This window comes from Aotus nancymaae, unplaced genomic scaffold (genome assembly GCF_030222135.1).
Source record: "Aotus nancymaae isolate 86718 unplaced genomic scaffold, 86718_ANA_hifiasm-v0.15.2.pri h1tg000016l, whole genome shotgun sequence".
Taxonomy (NCBI): Eukaryota; Metazoa; Chordata; class Mammalia; order Primates; family Aotidae; genus Aotus; species Aotus nancymaae.
The window spans coordinates 34,815,415-34,834,193 of record NW_026988428.1 but is presented as its reverse complement, the minus strand read 5'-3'; the positions used below and the strand labels follow the sequence as shown (position 1 = coordinate 34,834,193).

The 18,779-nt window shown below is 43.8% G+C and overlaps 1 protein-coding gene across 8 annotated transcripts; it reads right to left on the bottom strand.

Annotated features, from left to right (window-relative positions):
• Positions 1 to 90: 90 nt before the first annotated feature.
• On the bottom strand, positions 91 to 16,961 carry LOC135275386 (LETM1 domain-containing protein 1-like). 8 transcript variants are annotated; one of them, XR_010342977.1, is made up of 5 exons: positions 16,136 to 16,961; positions 9,448 to 9,842; positions 9,191 to 9,343; positions 5,469 to 5,663; positions 91 to 3,645 (listed from the first exon to the last, which is right to left on the bottom strand). XR_010342977.1 is itself a non-coding variant. In XM_064377091.1 (5 exons), the coding sequence occupies exons 2-5, from the start codon at positions 16,205 to 16,207 to the stop codon at positions 5,613 to 5,615; spliced, it is 378 nt and encodes a 125-aa protein (XP_064233161.1). In that variant the 5' UTR covers positions 16,208 to 16,259; positions 16,804 to 16,961; the 3' UTR covers positions 3,661 to 5,612. The 8 variants fall into 8 exon arrangements, 4 of the variants coding, with proteins under 4 accessions (XP_064233161.1, XP_064233160.1, XP_064233159.1 ...); XR_010342979.1 differs by lacking the exon at positions 91 to 3,645 and having other exon boundaries at positions 3,661 to 5,663; positions 9,448 to 9,549; positions 9,671 to 9,842; XR_010342978.1 differs by lacking the exon at positions 91 to 3,645 and having other exon boundaries at positions 3,661 to 5,663; positions 16,136 to 16,369; positions 16,804 to 16,961.
• Positions 16,962 to 18,779: the final 1,818 nt, after the last annotated feature.

Sequence of the window (18,779 nt, the reverse complement as noted above, 5' to 3'; positions counted from 1 at the left end):
TATTAGTTCCAATCACAGCTCTCCACATTAAAGGATTGCTGAAAGAAAGTAAACATTCTTATTATAAACATCTTTATTTCACTAAGTACATATTCTTAATCTCCCACTAGTTTTGTTCTCATGGAAGATTAATAATAAAAAACTTTAATTCTAGTTTCATGTGACATAAAATATCAACTAACACGAGTATCATGATCTAGGAAAGGATAAAAAGACCGATAGGACAGGAAATCCAGAAACAGGTTCAAGTACATGAGAATTTAATATGTTATTAAGGCAACATATTTTATCAATGGACAAAAGAATGAATTATTCAGCATGTGGTATTGGGGCAACTAATTATTTAAAAAGAGAAATAAAATTAGATTCCTGAAATAACACTAAACACCAAAATAAACTCCAAACAGATTAAATATTTAAATGTACAGATCTTTTAAATAAAGAGTTTCTACCGGGCGCAGTGGCTCACGCCTGTAATCCCAGCACTTTCGGAGGCCAAGGCAGGTGGATCATGAGGTCAAGAGATCGAGACCATCCTGGTCAACATGGTGAAACTATCTCTACTGAAAATACAATAATTAGCTGGGCATGGTGGCGCGTGCCTGTAATCCCAGCTACTCAGGAGGCTGAGGCAGGAGAATTGCCTGAACTCAGGAGGCGGAGGTTGCGCCGAGATCGCACCATTGCACTCCAGCCTGGGTAACAAGAGCAAAACTCCATCTCAAATAAAAATAAATAAATAAATAAATAAATAAATAAATAAATAAAGAGTTCCTATCTTTTAGAGATACCCAAAGTGATATGTCTGAGATTTGCTTCAAAATAATTGGAGGGGGCATGGTGAGGGTGTAGGTGAGACAAGATCAGGTGTCAGTTGATAACAGGAAGCTGGATGATAGGTACATGGGAGTTCACTAAAATATTCCCTCTGCTTTTATAATGTTTTTGAAACTTACTGGAATGAAACATTTGGATATTAACTTAGCACGTGAATTAAAAAACGAAACCAGAAAATAACATAGGTGAATATATAACACTGACACAAGAAAGGATTTGATAAAGCATGACACTAAAGGTAAAAACAAGAAGCAACTAATAGATCTTGGCTGTCTTAAAAAAGCAAGCAAGCAAAAAACCAAACCCAAACAAGCGAAACAGTCAACAATTAAAACCACAAGAGGTTAACAGTACTTAACATCAGGAATTGAATTACAAAGCAGGAACTTTCACTTTATACACTGTTGCTTACAAATACGGAGATAACTCTTCATCCTTCAAACCGGCAACATTAAGTGAGCGTGAGCGTGTGTGTGTGTGTGTGATGATAACACTCAGTGTAGACAAGAGTTAGAGGAAAAAGGGCACTCTTATTCATGGCAGAAAGTGTAAAGAGATAGGCAATTTGACAACATGTATCAATAGGCTAAAAAAGCTGCATTGCATTTGACTCTGCAGTTCTACTTCCTAGAATTTATCCCAAGGAAATAAAAGATGAACACAAAAATTTAGCTAAAAAAATATTTACCACAGAAATTTTGGCACATCTACAAAGGGGAAAACAGAAGCAACATATATTGACATGGAAAAATGCTCATGTTATATAATTTAATAAAAAAGGCTACTTCACAGTTTAGATATATGAGCCTGTTATGTAAAATAATTTGGCTAGAAAAATCTAGAAGGCTATAACAAAAAATTAACAGCTATTATTTCTAGGAAGTATAATAATAAGATAAGAAAAATCATTTCTGTTTTCTTATTTTCTTACATTAAATATGTTCTAGGCTGGGCATGGTGGCTCACACCTGTAATCCCAACACTTTGGTAGGCCAAGGCAGGCAGATTGCTTGAGCCCAGGAGTTCAAGACCACCCTGGGCAACATGGCGAAACTCTGTCCCTATAAAAAAATACAAAAATTAGCTGGGTGTGGTGGCACGTGCCTGTAGTACCACCTACTGGAGGCTGAGGTGGGAGGATAGCTTGAGCTCAGGAGGTTGATGCTGCAGTGAGCCATGATTGTACCACTGAACTCAAGCCTGAGGAACAGAGTGAGACCCTGTCTCAAAACAAAAAAAAAACAAAAAAAACAAAGGCAGGGAGCGGTGGCTCATGCCTGTAATCTCAGCACTGTGGGAGGCCAAAGCAGGCATATCACGAAGTCAGGAGTTTGAGACCAGCCTGGCCAACATGGTCAAACTCTGTCTCTACTAAATATACAAAAATTAGCTGAGCATGGTGGCAGGCACCTGTAATCCCAGCTACTGGGGAGGCTGAGACAGAAGAATCGCTTGAACCCAGGAGGCAGAGGTTGCAGACAGCCGAGATTGCGCCACTGCATTCCAGCCTGGGCAAAAGAGCAAAACTCCGTCTCAAAAAAAAAAAGAAAAGTTCTATTTCTTTATTTTTTTAAATATAAGATTGCACATACACTTACCATTTGACAAGATAGTCTCACTCTTGGGTGTTTACACAAGTGAAAAGAAAACCTAGATTCACACAAATGTTTATAGTGGCTTTACTCATAATTGGCCAAATTGGAAACAACTTAAATATCCTTCAAATAGTAGATGGATTAACGAACAGTGGTACATTCATATGTATTTGGCCATTCTTGCTTTGCTATAAATAAATATTTGGGACAGGTGTGGTGGCTCACACCTGTAATCCCAGCACTTGGGAGGCTGAGGTGGGTGGATCACGAGGTCAGGAATTCAAGACCAGCCTGACCAACATGGTGAAACTGGGTAATTTATAAAGAAAAGAGGTTTGATTGGCTGACGGTTCTGCAGGCCGCACAGAAACCATGGTGCTGGCATTGCTTGTGGTGAGGGCTTCAGGGAGCTTACAATCACCATGGAAGGAGAAAGGAGAACAGGAGCATCGCATGATGAGAAGGAGCAAGATGGCAAGTGGGGAGGTGCCAAACACTTTTATTTATATTTTTTCCCTAACTTTCATGTTACGTTCGGAGGTACATGTGCTGGTTTGTCACATGGGTAAACTGTGTGGCAGGGGTTTGGTGTGCAGATGATTTCACCACCCATGTAATGAGCATAGTACCCAATAGCTAGTTTTTCAGTCCCCGTCTCCACCCTCAGGGAGGCCCCAGTGTCTGTTATTCTCTACTTCATGTCCATGTGTACTCAGTGTTTGGCTCCCGCTTATAGGAGATAGCATGCAGTATTTGGTTTTCTGTTCCTGTATTAATTTGCTTTGGATAATGACCTCTAGCTCCAGCTATGTTGCTACAAAGGATATGATTTCATTCTTTTTCATGACTGCATAGTATTCCATGGTGTATGTACAAATTTTCTTTATCCAGTCCATCATTGACGAGCATCTAGGTTGATTCCATGTCTTTGCTATTGTGAATAGTGCAGTGATGAACATATGCATGCGTCTTTACGGTAAAATTATTTCTATTTCTTCAGGTATATATTCAGTAATGGGATTGCTGTTGTCAAACGATAGTTCTGTTTTTAAGTTCTCTGAGAAATCTCCAAACTGGTTTCCACAGGGGCTGAACTAATTTCCATTCCCAGTGGCTCACACCTGCAATCCCACCACTTTGGGAGGCCAAACAGGCAGATCACTTGAGCCCAGGAGTTTCAGAGCAAACTAAGAAACAAAGTGAAACCCTGTCTCTACAAAAAAAATACAAAAATTAGTCAGACATGGTGGTGCACACCTGTAGTCCCAGCTATTCAGTAGGCTGAGGTGGGAGGATCACCTGAGCCTGGGAGGTAGAGGTTGCAGTGAGCTGAGATTGTGCCACTGCCTGCCAGCCCGGGAGACAAAACAAGACTGTGTCTAAAAAAAACACAAAAAACAAACTACCAATAAAAACTACTTACTATAGAGCCATACTAATCCAAACAGTGTGTGATACTAGCATAAGGACAGATCTATACATCAATGGTGAAGAACTGAGCGCCCAGAAATACATCCTCTCATATATGATCAACTGATTTTCAATGAGGGTACCAATACCATCCAATGGGGAAAGGACAAACTTTTCAACAGACAGAGCTGGGAAAACCTGGATAGCCACATGTAAAACAATGACATTGTACCCTTACCTGATACTTTATGCAAAAATTGACTCAAAATGGATCACAGATCTAAATCTAAGAGCTAAAAGGTATAAACTCTTAGAAGAAAACATAGGGGAAAAGCTTCATGATACTGGATTTGATATAATGATTTCTTACATATTACACCAGAAACACAGGCAACAAAAGAAAAAAACAGATACATTTGACTTCATCGAAATTAAAAGCTTTTGTGTATCAAAGGACACTATTAAGAGAGTGAAAAGATGACCCACAGAATGGGAGAAAATATTTGCAAATCATGTGTCTGACAACAGATTAATATCCAGAATACATAAAGAACTCCTACAACTCAACAAAATAGCAAAGAGCCCAGTTCTAAAATGGACAAAGGACTTGAATAGACATTTCTCCAAAGGAGATATACAAATGGCCAATAAACGCATAGAAAATGCTTAACATCACTAGTAATTTGGGAAACTGATAGAAAAGCCACAATGAGCTACCATTTCACATTCATTAGGACAGTTATTATCATAGTAGTAAATATAAGTATGATAAGTCATAAGCTAGGGATAGGGAGACTGATATTCTGCATCTACTTTAATCAGTAGGGAGGGTTAAGGAACAGAAGAAGCAAACTTAAGATACTGTACAGAGAGCCTTCACAGGCCTTGGGGACCACCTGGATAGGTGAAGTGGGGGAAATCAGGTAACTCTCTGGGTGATGGAACTGTTGATGATGGTATTAACTGAGAAAATAGAGAAGAAACAGTATCAGAGGAAAGTAAACTCCGTTTTGGACTTATTTAGAATGTGACTCCAATATATCTGCATTGGAGGGAGCTGGAAATATGACTCATCAGGAGAGACCTAGGAGTTGACAGCACATGGTGATTGCTGAAACAGAGGTAGATTAGACATCTCTAGGAAAGAGTACAGCATGATAGAGGGCAGGCCGGTTGTAGCTCATGCCTGCAATCCAAGCACTTTGGAAGGCAGAGGCTGGTGGATTACCTGAGGTCAGGAGTTCAAGACCGGCCTGGCCAACGTGGCAAAACCTTGTCTCTACTAAAAATACAAAAACTAGCTGGGCATGGTGGCAGGCACCTGTAATCCCAGCTACCCAGGAGGCTGAGGCAGGAGAATCACATGAGCCCAGGAGGCAGAGATTGCAGTGAGCTGAGATTGCACCACTGCACTCCAGCCCGGGCAACAGAGCGACACTCCATCTCAAAAAAAAAAAAAGTAAAAAATAAAGGATTTCTTTCAGCAAATACAATGTACTATGTATAAGGAAGGCATTATGGCTATTTGCAAACACAGCTTAACTGAGAATGGCTGAAGTTAAACGGTCCTCTATCACTTCAAACTATCCCATAAGAGGATAAAATGGTTGTGTTCTGAATACATACCTAGCGTCTTTAGTGCAGTGGGCAGCTGTGAGGACCCACCTCTCTCTCACTAGGGTTCCCCCACATACGTGAGAAAGAATGTGGCCATGTTTAACCTGCAGGCTCACCACCCAAGGCCATGTGCCAGCTTGAGCTTCTGTGCCCCTATAATCCGAGACCCTTGCAGTGCATCCTTAAGTGGTGCCGTTCCACAATCTAAAAATAAAAATGATACATTATTTGGACTGAGCCTCTATATTATATGTTACTTCCTAAGCTGAACATATTAACGTGATCCTTTAAATTCCTATCTAAAAAAACATTAAGTAAGCTAATATACCAGAGGCATGCCCATATTTTGAAAGAAACTTGGAGGGTTAAGACAAATATGCCATACTTACAAACAGACATGAAGTCAACACAATCCATTAATTTTAAAACTCTAGTCCCCAAAAATGTAAGTTTTTCTGGCCACGTATCACATTCTTCCTTGTGTGAAACAGCAGTTAAAGAGCCTGGGAACGATGAGTTGAGAGCTGCAAATTCTAATGCTCACCATTTCACCTGGGCTAATTTTTCTCTACTATAGCATGAAATGGTCACCTAGTCGCCCTCCCTTTCAACTCTTTATCCCCTGACTTATTAATCTATAAAATAGGGATGATAAACCCCAGAATGTTTTGAGGAGAAAATACAGATTCACAATACAAATGTGTCATTTTACTGTTAGGACTACTGTTATTATAACGGGCCTAGAAACTGGTTAGGTATGTAAAATTTTGGTTAAAGGCGGTTGGGACAACAGAAAACGAGGAACCCAAATTCACAGACTGTAGCGGTGCGGAAAAGGCGAGAGAGGCCGCCCAGAGACAGGCGCAAACAGGTACTGCCCTTTGTGTGCGCCCCTCCTTCCCTCCGCCCGGGCCTCTTGCGGAGGCTTCAGCCTGCTGGGAACCAGCGGCCGGTTCCGCCGAGGGGCCGAGCCTGGGCTTTCCGGAGAGCGAGTGGGGGTCTGAGTATAAGTGAGAGCTCCCCACAAACAATAGCGCTGCACTCAGGAGCCCCAGCCACATTTTGGAGGCTGGTGAGCAAGATGGCGGCAGGTACTTTCCACCCGCCCTGGGCACGTGGGGCGCACGGTCTGGGGGCGAGGTGGGGAAGCACGAGTGCAGGCAGGGCGAGGCGGGGCGGGGCGGGGGCGCGGGTAAAGTGAGGGGAGTAGGTCAGTTTAGAAAGAACCCCTCCGGGCCAGGCGCAGCGGCTCACGCCTGTAGTCACAGCACTTGGGGAGGTCGAGGCAGGCGGATCACCTGAGGTCGGGATATCGAGACCAGCCTGACCCATATGGAGAAATCCCGTCTCTACTAAAAATACAAAATTAGCCGGGTGTGGTGGTGCATGCCTGTAATCCCAGCTACCCGGGAGGCTGAGGCAGGAGAATTGCTTGAACCGGGGAGGCAGAGGTTGCAGTGAGCCGAGATCACATCATTGCACTCCAGCTTGGGCAACAAGAGCGAAACTCTTGTCTCAAGAAGAAAGAAAAGAAAGAAAGGAAAGAAAGAAAGAAAAGAAAAAAATAAGGAAAAAAAGAAGGGAGAGAGAGAGAGAAAGGAGGGGAAGAGAGAGTGAGAGAGACAGTGAGAGAGAGAGAGAGAGAGAGAGAAAAGAATCCCCTCACTCTCAAGGTCTGATCGGGTTCCTCATCCACCACTATACCCCAGGTGATGTCTGATCACCCTGGCCTGTCCAGCAAGAATCCTGTTAGGTCGGTTAGCCAGAATCCCATTACTCCTGATGCTACCTCCTAGTAATTTTCTGTCCACTGACACCCCTACCCTGCTCCTTGGCTGCAAATTCTCTTGCCCTTGCTGTGTTTGGATTTTAGCCCAGTCCCTCTACCCACTACAAAATCCCATTGCCATGGTCCCTATCCCTATCCGGATGGTCCTGAATAAAGTCTGCCTTGCTGTAATGAGTATCACTAAGTTTTCTGTAACATAACCCAAGGGTTTTAAGAGCAATGTCTAATGTTCAGCTTTAAATTGTTCTGTCATTCCTATCTTGACCTATACTGAACTTTGCCTTTGTTAACCCAACACCTTCAGTAATAAGAAGACCATGTGGGCTGTGGGAAGTTGGTGAGGTGGTGGTGAATTAAAGTAGAGGTCAATAAAAGGATAGCTGCCTTGCTCATACCATCTTCTGAGGCTGGTGCGGTTGGCAGCATTAGATAAAAGGAGCACATTAGTTTGGGACTTACACATGGTAACATGTGGGAAAGGGAGCAGAGGCTCAGAGCTGTGCCAAAATCGGGAGGGTGGAGGAGGTGATATTGGAGAAACAAGTTGCAGCATGAGCTGATCTCTATGGGCTAACAAGAAACAAAGTTCCCGTTCCCCAGATATTTTAGTGGAAGGTGATATTAGAAAGTGGAGGAAACATAGTTGGGGTGTGTGTGTTTCTGTGTGTGAGAAATGCAATCAGATTGTGTATGCCTTTGTAAAGAGGGCAAGATGACTTTTTTTTTCTTTTTTTAAACCCACAGCCAACATCATAGGGATGATGGGTCTTGCTATGACAGATAATAGTGGTTCAACTGACTTATAAAGCAAGTATATGCAGCCAAGTCATTAAATAGCAGTGACACAGGCAGTGGGCTGGGCACAGTGGCACATACCTGTAGTCCTAGCTACTCAGGAGGCTAAGGCAAGAGGATCGCTTGTGTGCTATGTTGACTGGTTAATGCACTAACTCTGGCATCAATATGGTGACCTTCAGGTAGTGGGGAACCACCAGGTTGCCTAAGGAGGGGTGACTGTCCCAGACTGGAAATGGAGTCGATCAGAATTCCTATGCTGATCAGTAGTGAGACCGTGCCTGTGAAGAGCCACAGCACTCTAGCCTGGGCAACACACCAAGACCCCATCTCTACATAAAATGAAAAAGGTGGTGGATCAATAACTGCAGAGGTCTTCTCCCTGGATTTCCTCTGCCTTTTCTCCTCTCCTACATTGTCATTTCTGCTCTATGGTGGGATCACTTCTATCCATAGACAAATACCTCTGGTGTGGCAGGCAGCCTCCAAAATACCTGCCAATGAACCCTGTCTCCTGTATTCACATCCTTAGTCAGTTCCCTCTCCTTTAGTGTTGGCTGGATTTCGTGACTCACTTCTAGTAAATAGAAAGTTACAGAGATAATGGGCTACCACACTTAAGATTGGGTTATAAAAAGGTAGTGATGTCTGTCCTAAGCACTCTCTCCAGCCCTGTTCCTCTGAGATAAAGCTGTTGCCATGTTGTAAGCTGCCCTGTGGCCCTGTGGAAAGGCTGCCAGCAAGAGCTATTGAGGAACTGAAGTCCTCAGTTGAACAGCCACTAAGAGCTGAGTCATGCAACACCGCATGATCTGCTTAGAGGCAGATCTTCCCTGATCACACCTTCAGATGAGACCACAGTTCTGGCTAACACCCTACTGCAACCTCATGAGAGACCTTAAGTCAGAGATACCCAGTGAAACTACACTCAAAAGTTCTGACCCATAGAAAATGTGAGATAAATTTTTGTTGCTTTAAGCCACTGCATTTTGGGATAATTTGTTATGCAGCAACAGATAATACATCTGGTTTCTCCCACCTTTGAAAAGTCTTCAATTGCCTCTATATCCCCTGCTTCCCTCTATAGCAAAATTTCACCCAAAAAGTTGTTTACAATTACAGTTGAGGGTTGATGTCAAGCTCTTACCGATTTTACTTCCTTAGCAGTCAGCTGGCCAATCCCCAGCTTTGCCAAAGCCTGGTCCGGTTGGTGAATCACAGTTGTATAAGTCTTCAAACGATGTCTTAACAAGGGAGGAGGCAGGTAAGGTGTGAGAAGCATGGCTCGGCTCAAGGCTTTCTGTAACACAACCACATAGGAGGGGAAAGGCAAATAGAATGAGCTCAAGCAAAGATCTGAAACACAGTGAGGCTATGGAAAAGACAAGGCCTCAAAGTGCTCACCACGTGAAAAGCCCGGAGTTGGTTCATGCCCAGAGGATGGTTAGAGAAACACTCTCTCAGAGCCAAGATATCACGTATTGCTGGGTGGGTACCACGCTGTATCTTGGAAGAGGTAAGAGATCAGTAGATGTTAGGAAAGTTCTGACTACCCCTCTTACCTAGTTTTAGTGTACACTGATCTAACAAGATCCACGTTTGTAGGAAGGGTGAACTGCAGGAATACCTTGGTGCACAGATCTGTCAGATGCCACCGGAGTCCTGCATCAGAAATGAGAGGGATGACCTTTTCTAAATAACTAATGATTTCTGGGTGGGACTGCTTCCGGAAAGCATGATAGATATCTAAGAAATCAGTTTGTTGTTTTGGGGTCCAGAAATGCCTGATCAGTAGTTGCCTGGGAAGCAGGTACCAGAAAGGAGAAAGATTTACACACTCACTTGCTGAAACTGGCTTCTTTCAGAAGAAGCCAAAGAAAGCATTTGGTAGACACGAATACTAGGAAGAAGAGATAAGACACTATTTCCTACCTCAGTGTTCTTTTTCTTTTTTAATTTTTTTTCAAGAGACAGGGTCTCCTGTGTCACCCAGACTGGAGTGCAGTGGCATGATCACAGCTCACTGCAGCTTCAACCTCCTAGGCTCAAGCAATCCTCCCACCACAGCCTACTGAGTAGCTGGGACTACAGGCACAGGCCACCATACGGGGCTAGGTTTTAAATTTTTTTTGCAGAGACGAGGTCTGGCTATATTGCCCAGGGTGGTCTCAAAGTTCTGGCCTCAAGCAATCTTCCTGCCTCAGTATCCCAAAGTTCTGGGATTACTAGTGAGAGCCACCACAGTCAGCCCTTTCTCTTAAGTGACTCTCAGACGAAAGTTTATAAGACACGTTGAAGCACAATTTCAAGCAACATTACTGAAATGTGATGTGAAAGAAAGGACGAGTAGAATAGCCTGGCATGCAGCAATCAGATATAATGACTCCTTTTGAACTAAAGCATATGAAGAACATGCTTTGGACAGAGTTGCAGACTGACCTGGACACTATATGTGATGCTGACAATCTAACTATAGCACAGTCCTTATGTATACACAGTATATAAAAGGCAATCAATTTGTTTGTTTTTGAGACGGAGTCTCGCTCTGTCACCCAGGCTGGAGTGCAGTGGCATGATCTCAGTTCACTGCAACCTCCGCCTCTTGGGTTGAAGGAATTCTACTGCCTCAGCCTCCAGAGTAGCTGGAATTACAGGTGGGTGCCACCACACCTGGCTATTGTTTGTATTTTTGGTAGAGATAAGGTTTCACCGTGTTAGCCAGGCTGGTCTTGATCTCCTGACCTTGTGATCCACTTGCCTTGGCCTCTCAAAGTGCTGGGATTACAGGCGTAAGCCACCACGTCCAGCCGCAATTTGTTTTTTAATTCATTTATTTACATGTTTGGTGGTTTTAAAACATGACCACAAATTGTCTGGCACTCCTCTTATGGAGGGGTGAGGTCTACATCCTCCCTTTCTTCAATCTAGGTGACTGATTCAGTCAACAGAACAGAGCAGCAGTGAGTCTATGTGACCTCCAAGACAAGGTTATAGAGTCACGTAGATTCTTACACACTAGAACCCTCACTCTTGGAGCCCTGAGCTGCCATGTAAGAAGTCCCACTATCCTGAGGCTGCCATACTGAAGAAGCCACATGTGGGCACTCTGGTTCACAGTTCTAGCCGTGTAGCCATCCCTGCCAGGGCACCAGACCTAAGAGTGACTTTGGACCTTCCAGACTAGTCCATTCAGCAGCTAAATATCACTAAGGAACCTCTGTTAACACTACATGGAAGAGAGAAATCAACCGCCCACCTTAGTATTGCCCTAATTCTTGACCTACAAAATCATGAAAATGATTTATACTACTGTTTTATGCTATTAAGCTTTGAGGTTATTTGTTATACAGCAATAGATAATTAATGACATGCAAGACCACAGTTTAGAAATGTCATTTTTGCTTATGAAGTAATAAGAACATGTTATCAGAATATGAAGTACACTTTTTTCTGTAGAAATTAGTCCAAAATTGCTCTCTCTCGGGGAGTGAGTTGCTGCCTCTATGGATGATGGAGAAGGTCATTATCTTATTTCACATCACTCAGGGCAGCTAAGAGATAGGAGCGTCTAGGCCACCTGCACCTCTAGCTGTGATGTGTCCCAGTAACCAAGGTCTTCCTGAGTGGCTTTTATGAACCTTGGGATAATGAGAAGACTGGAGGAGAAGTTTGATAACCTCTGACTAGCTTCTGAAATGAAAAGTTCTGCTTAAAATAATTCTTAATTTTAAAAAATTGATACATCTTCAAGATGCTGGGGAGACGGAAGTCTGTACTCACATTAGTAAGAAGACCAGGTAGTTGGCAAAGGGTGGAATGGAAATAATACCTAGGAAAAGACGCTTGGTGACGTCTTGGCGGAACTAAGCAGAAATAAACACAGACGCAGTTTAACCCAAATAAGTTATTAATACAAGAGACAATCCCTCCACCCCGCTATACAGTAAGCTTCCATTACAGCTCAGAACAAGAACCAAATTTATTTCTTTTTTATTTTTTGAGACAGAGTCTTATTCTGTCACTAGGCTGGAGTGCAGTGGTGTGATCCTGGCTCACTGCAACCTCCGCCTCCTGGGTTCAAGTGATCCTCCTGCCTCAGCCACCCAGGTAAGCTGGGATTACAGGCATGCACCAACACACCAGGCTAATTTTTGTATTTTTAGTAAAGATGGGGTTTTGCCACGTTGAACAAGCTGGTATCAATCTCCTGACCTCAAGTGATCTCCCCACCTCAGCCTCTCAAAGTGCTGGGATTATAATCATGAGCCACCGCACATGGTCCCCAAGATTATTTCTAACTACTTCTGAATAGTTAGTTCCTTAAGAACAAAACCTCTGATTTGGTTACTTCTGTATCCCAAATAATGGCCAGTACAGAGCCTGACATTATATCATTATATCAAGTCTTTCAGTGAACTCTTCCTGATCTGCAGAATGGGTCCTAGATTCTTACTCTCAGCTTCAAAACTACCCATCAAGTTACCACCAAATACAATTTTGTGATGCCCTTTGAATCCTTGCAGACTTTTTTTTTTTTTGAGACGGAGTTTTGCTCTTGTTGCCCAGGCTGGAGTGCAATGGCACGATCTTTGTTCACTGCAACCTCCACCTCCTGGGTTCAAGCAATTCTCCTGCCTCATCTTCCCGAGCAGCTGGGATTACAGGCACCTGCCACCATGCTCAGCTAATTTTTGTATTTTTAGTAGAGACGGGGTTTCAACATGTTGGCCAGGCTGGTCTCAAATTCCTGACCTCAGGTGATCCGCCCACCTCGGCCTTCCAAAGTGCTGGGATTACAGGCGTGAGCCACCATGCCCAGCCAGTCTTTATTCAGATCTAATTGGATTTTAGTGTTTACAACTTTCGTTCATCAAGTGTGCCAGAAATTCTGTGGAGCTCTTGCTATGGAAGGCTACAACTCTGGATGAACCCAATTCTTACAAATCTGATGCCTCATTCAGTTCAATATTTGGTTCTTATGGCAAAGGGCAAAAGTTTGATCAATCATGAACAAAGGAAAGAAAAAACCTTGAGATCTTGATTAAATGTAATTACCTCACCATGAACTTCTGGATATCTGCCCCTGGCCCATACCTGTCTCAAATGCTCCATCTCCCGGTATGGAAGTTGATGAAACTCTATATTGTGATTCCACATATTTGTCTTTATTCTTCTAGCCTTTTTGGCATCAGCCCATAACATCTGAAATCCTGCCTCATTAAAGTAGAGGACAGAGTGCGATGTTATCCCAGTTTGAATCTTAACCACAGCTTCCTACTCCATGTTCAATCACATGCAAACACTCCTGCCCCTCCCCAACAATAGAAACTAGGTAACTTGAAACTCTGAGATTAACCCAAATCTCTTTTCAAAATCTTTTTCCCCTAGCACATCGCCTCTCTTCTAGCTAAGTTGGGCTTCTGTAATCTGCTATAGAATGGTCTCCCTCTTCCATTTCATTGCTCAGTCCTTTTTAAAAACCAAGCTCCCTAACCTCAGAGTCTTGCTAAATTAACCCTTTGTATTCCCTGGCCAGATATTAGTTTATCTCCTTTCTGGAACTTTTTTTTCTTTTTTTTGAGATGAAGTCTCAGTGTCACCCAGGCTGGAGTGTAGTGGTGTGATTTTGCCTCACTGCAACCTCCACCTCCCAGGTTTATGCAATTCTTTTGCCTCAGCCTCCTAAGAAGCTGGGATTACAGGCATGTGCCACCAAGCATGGCTAATTTTTTATTTTTAGTAGAGGCGGGTTTCACCATGTGGTCAGGCTGGTCTCAAACTCCTTACCTCAAGCAATCCACCCACCTCAGCCTCCCAAAGTGCTAGAATTACAGGCGTGAGCCCCTGCGCCCAACCTGGAACACATTTTTTTGAGACGAGTCTTGCTCTGTCACTCAGGCTGGACTGCAGTGATGCTATCTTGGCTCACTGCAACCTCTGCCTCCCAGATTCAAGTGATTCTCCTGCCTCAGCCTCCTAAGTAGCTGGGAGTACAGGTGCCTGCCATCACACCAGCTAATTTTTATATTTTTAGTAGAGATGGGGTTTCACCGTGATGGCCAGGCTGATCTCAAATTCCTGACCTCATGATCCACCCATCTCAGCCTCCCAAAGTGCTGGGATTACAGGCGTGAGCCACCGTGCTCGGCAAGGAACACTTTTTAAACTAATCTAATTGCGGCTGGGTGCGGTGGCTCACGCCTGTAATCCCAGCACTTTGGAGGCCTAGGCAGGCGGATCACCTGAGTTCGGGAGTTCAAGACCAGCCTGACCGATATGGTGAAACCTCGTCTTTAAAAAATAAATAAATAAATAAATAAATAAAGTAATCTAATTGAATAATTTCTATATTTTAAATCTTCATTCTATGAAAATTCTTGCATCTATTTTTAAGGCTTTCATATTTATCAATGATTTAAATGTCATTATATGATGTCTCAATTGTCTTCAAAATAATACATAAGGCAAGTATATAAATGAAGATTGGCAGCCATGAGTTATGATCATGAAGTGAGATGAATACATAGAACTTTGTTACACTATTCTCTCTACCTTTGCGTATGTTTAAAAATTTCCATAATAAAAGGTTTAGAAACACAAATGCTTTCATCTCTTTCTCTCATTTGATCCTATTTATCTACATGAGAACGGAAAAAGCAGCCAATTTTATCTCCACTTTACAGAATAAGGATAAGTAATTTTTCAAGTCCATGAAGCTAGTAATAATTAAGATAATGTTCAGAGTTGACAGTGAAGTTTAGTACAGTGTTATGATTAAAACATAGAGCATACTGGCCGGGCGCGGTGGCTCACGCCTGTAATCCTAGCACTTTGGGACGCCGAGGTGGGTGGATCACCTGAGGTCAGGAGGTCAAGACGAGCCTGGCCATCATGGTGAAACCCCATCTTTTAAAAAAAAAAAACAAAAAAAAATAGAGCATATTATAGGTTGGTGCAAAAGCAATTTCGGTTTTTGCCAATGAAAGACAAAAGCCCCAATTACTTTTGTACCAACCTACAATATTGTTATCTAACATTTAGATAACAATAACTAATATTTATTTGGCACTTACTAGGGATCAGGACCTGTTCTATGTACTTTACATGTATTGAGTTTTTTATCTTCACAACCATGTGATAAATAGGTAGGTTCTATAACTCCCATTTGACAGATTAAAAAAAAAAAAACAAGGAACAGAGAGGTTAATTAATTAGTCCAATCACACAGTGATGAGCTGGGATTTGATTCAGGCAATCTGGCTCCAGAGTAGACACCTGGCACCACACATATCATCTCCTAGTAACTAAGGATCTCTGATTTGAAACAAAACATTTAGAAACCAAGTATTATGCAGTGCTATTTCCACTACAACATGCTACCTAATATAGATTCGTAACAAGGGTTAGACCTCATTTTCCTATGGGTCACAGGAAATCAATCACAGAGCAGGTCTGTACAGCCATAGATCCCTGCCCTGTGCTGGACAAAAAATAATTCTACTATAGCCAGGTGTGTGGTTAAGAAAAGTACAAGAACATACCTAGGCCGGGTGCGGTGGCTCACGCCTGTAATCCCAGCACTTTGGGAGGCCGAGGCGGGTGGATCACGAGGTCAAGAGATCGAGACCATCCTGGTCAACATGGTGAAACCCCGTCTCTACTAAAAATACAAAAAATTAGCTGGGCATGGTGGTGCATGCCTGTAATCCCAGCTACTCAGGAAGCTGAGGCAGGAGAATTGCCTGAACCCAGGAGGCGGAGGTTGCGGTGAGCCGAGATCGCGCCATTGCACTCCAGCCTGGGTAACAAGAGCGAAACTCCGTCTCAAAAAAAAAAAAAAAAAAGAACATACCTATATTCTCCCTCCCCCATCATGCTGCTGTTATAAGTTGTTTCTCGTAACATCTTTCTAGAAACATTCTCAAGAAGTGCTAATTTATAAGAATTAGTTTAAGGCACAAGCATTTATGAAAATATAAGATATCTCGGCTCACATCCCTATAGCAGAACCTGCAAATGATCTTATTTATGCGAACTCTCTGATCCTGCCCAAGAGCTGATTCAGGAATTTCTATGAGAGTTTCGTTTTTACCTTTCGTGAAGATTGTGTACAGGACATAGAAGCGGGGGAAATGACGACCCAAGAAACGATGGTATTTCCCATTAATCGCTTTTGTCTTGGTCACCACGTAAGACATCAAGTTCTTCACATCTGCCTTTGGAGAAAGGTGAAGCTTTGAAGAACCAGTCCTAGAAGCTCCCTCACGCCTTGAGCCCCTAATGTAAAGCAGGAGTCTCGGAGAATGTATGCCAAGGCTTGACACTTCTGAAATCCAAGGAAGATCTTAGGGTCAAGAAGAGATAGGCAATCAGACTGAGAAACAAAGATCAAGCAAAGGCCAGGCAGGAAAGGAACTCAGGGTATGACTCTGGAGAGAGCGCAATGCCTGTGGGACAATTTGAATTGCAGGCTAAGTCGGAGAGAGGTGGAATCGTGATAGCGGCAAAACCTGAGCCGAAAAAGTGAGGCTGAAAGATGAGCTCAGGACACGCGGGGAGACCAGACAATATGGGGCACTGAGAGTAGAGAGGGCCAGGAAGCCAGATCACTAGTGGGGATCGGAGTTTGAATCCTGAGCAGAAGAATAAAAATTCCAGGGCCAAGGCGTGGCTCTGAAAATTAAGAGACAGAATGCAAGCAAGGTTCAGACACGGAGAGCCTATACGTCAAAAATGCTTTTCTCGCTACAGCTCCCTCACCGAGGGCCCCCCCAAGCCAGGCCAGAGCGACCAAGTTGCAGCCTCCGGGTGACAAAATGTCCAGGGGTGACTGCTGAAACCCACACAGCAGCCCGAGCCCAGCACACCCTGGAGAGCGCCATCTTGACAGCGAGGAAAGAGGGAGAGGTGAGGTTGCTTTTGGGTCAGTTAACCGTATATCGCGTTCGTTCGAAGACGCAAGCGCCTTTTCTGAGCTCTGATTGGTAGCCTTAGCCTCCTTGGCTCCAGCACAAGCCAGGAGAGGAAGGACTCAAACACTAAGTGCGAAAGGAGGGCCAGGATTGGACACAGTAGTACTTCCTGGTTTAAAGGCGCCGGAAACAGGCTGTCCCCGAGGGAGCGAGTTCTTATGCTACTGGTGTGGGTTTGCAATGCCGAGGACGCCCTCTCTTTGCGGGGCCCAGTGACCCTCCGCGATTCCCTAGGGCCTCATGGCTTCCCAGGGCCTCCCTTGCCCTCTTCCTGGACGCGGGGCGTGGGGGCCTCGACTGTTAGGTACCAGATGTCAATTTGGCAGTGCCTGGGGCCATGGCGCCTCCTGGGGGCTGGGAGGACCCGCGGCGCCCTCTAATGGTGGCGGCGTGGATAGGCCGGGAACTGTCCACTTTCCAGTCACAGTCTGGCAACGCAGGTTGGAGGCCTGGGAGCGGCCCTTGTGCAGACTAAGTACACTTTTTCTTCTTTGTCGTTTCCAGAGCTAAGTTTGTGGGAAAATGGTTTTCGTTAAGCGCCTACCGAAGACCAAGCTCTGTCTCAAATGTTACTTTTCTGAGAGGATTTCTCTGACCACCCTATCTGAAGTAGTGCCAGCAAAAAAGGACACACTTCACATTTATTCTAAAGTTACTCTCTCTCTCTCTTTTTTTTTTTTTCTTTTTTGGGACAGGATCTCGCTCTGTCGCCCAGGCTCGAGTGCAGTGGCGGGATCTCGGTTCACTGCAACCTCCGCCTCCCAGGTTCAAGCGATTCTCCTGCCTCAGCCTCCCCAGTAGCTGGGACTACAGGTGTGTGCCTCCACACGCGGCTAATTTTTTGTATTTTAGTAGAGACGGGGTTTCACCATGTTGGCCAGGATTGTCTTAATATCCTGACTTTGTGATCCATCCGCCTTGGCCTCCCAAAGTGCTGGGATTCCAGGCGTGAGCCACAGCACCTGGCCTTGTATTTTGTTTATAGCATCTATCACTTATAGTGTTTATATATTTGTGTCCTTGTTTGATGGCTCCCTGAACTAGAATGAGGGTAAGCATCTTCTCTGCCTTCTTCATTGCTGCACCTCCAACACTGCCGTAGTTAGCACATAGAGGGTGCTCCATAAACATTTTTGAATAAATACTTGAAACCAAGAAGGATTCCCAGAAGTGGTACTCAGCTGCCTCCAAGAGTTAGCAGTCCTCCTGGCTATATATGAATATTCAATCTTCATGGAGGGTGGTAGAGCATCCCAGGTGGGTTCCCTGGATGTAGGTTCAATCTTGGCACTGCCATTTCTTTTCGTGAATGTTACCTTGGATATGTCACTTTAGTTCTGAGTTTATTTCCCTTATAGTAGTACCTATTTTATAAGAATTCTGTGAGGATCCAAAGAGAATACAGCTGTGAAAGCTCCCACATCTGTATAATGCCTTATGGGTCACAGAGCTTTATATTAGCACAGGTTATTAATGACTATACCACTCGTGCAGTCAGAGGAGAAGTTTTAAAACATGGTTCTGGATCTTCACAAATGTTGGGTAGATGGGGTGGATGGGATAAAAAGTTGACTAAGACAGCTGACCGAGGTGACTCACACCTGTAATCCTAGCACTTTGGGAGGATGAGTGGGTGGATCACCTGAGGTTAGGAGTTCGAGACCAGCCTGGACAACATGGTGAAACCTCGTCTCTACTAAAAATACAAAAATTAGGTGGGCATGGTGGCAGGTGCCTGTAATCTCATCTAATCGGGAGGCTGAG

Coding starts and splice junctions, on each gene's coding strand:
- LOC135275386 (XM_064377089.1), bottom strand. CDS start 13,245: ATGTTATGGGCTGATGCCAAAAAGGCTAGAAGAATAAAGACAAATATG. Junction 9,344..9,447: donor AACTCCGGGCTTTTCACGTG/GTGAGCACTTTG, acceptor GTTGTGTTACAG/AAAGCCTTGAGCCGAGCCAT. Junction 5,664..9,190: donor CTGCTAAGGAAGTAAAATCG/GTAAGAGCTTGA, acceptor TTTTATTTTTAG/ATTGTGGAACGGCACCACTT.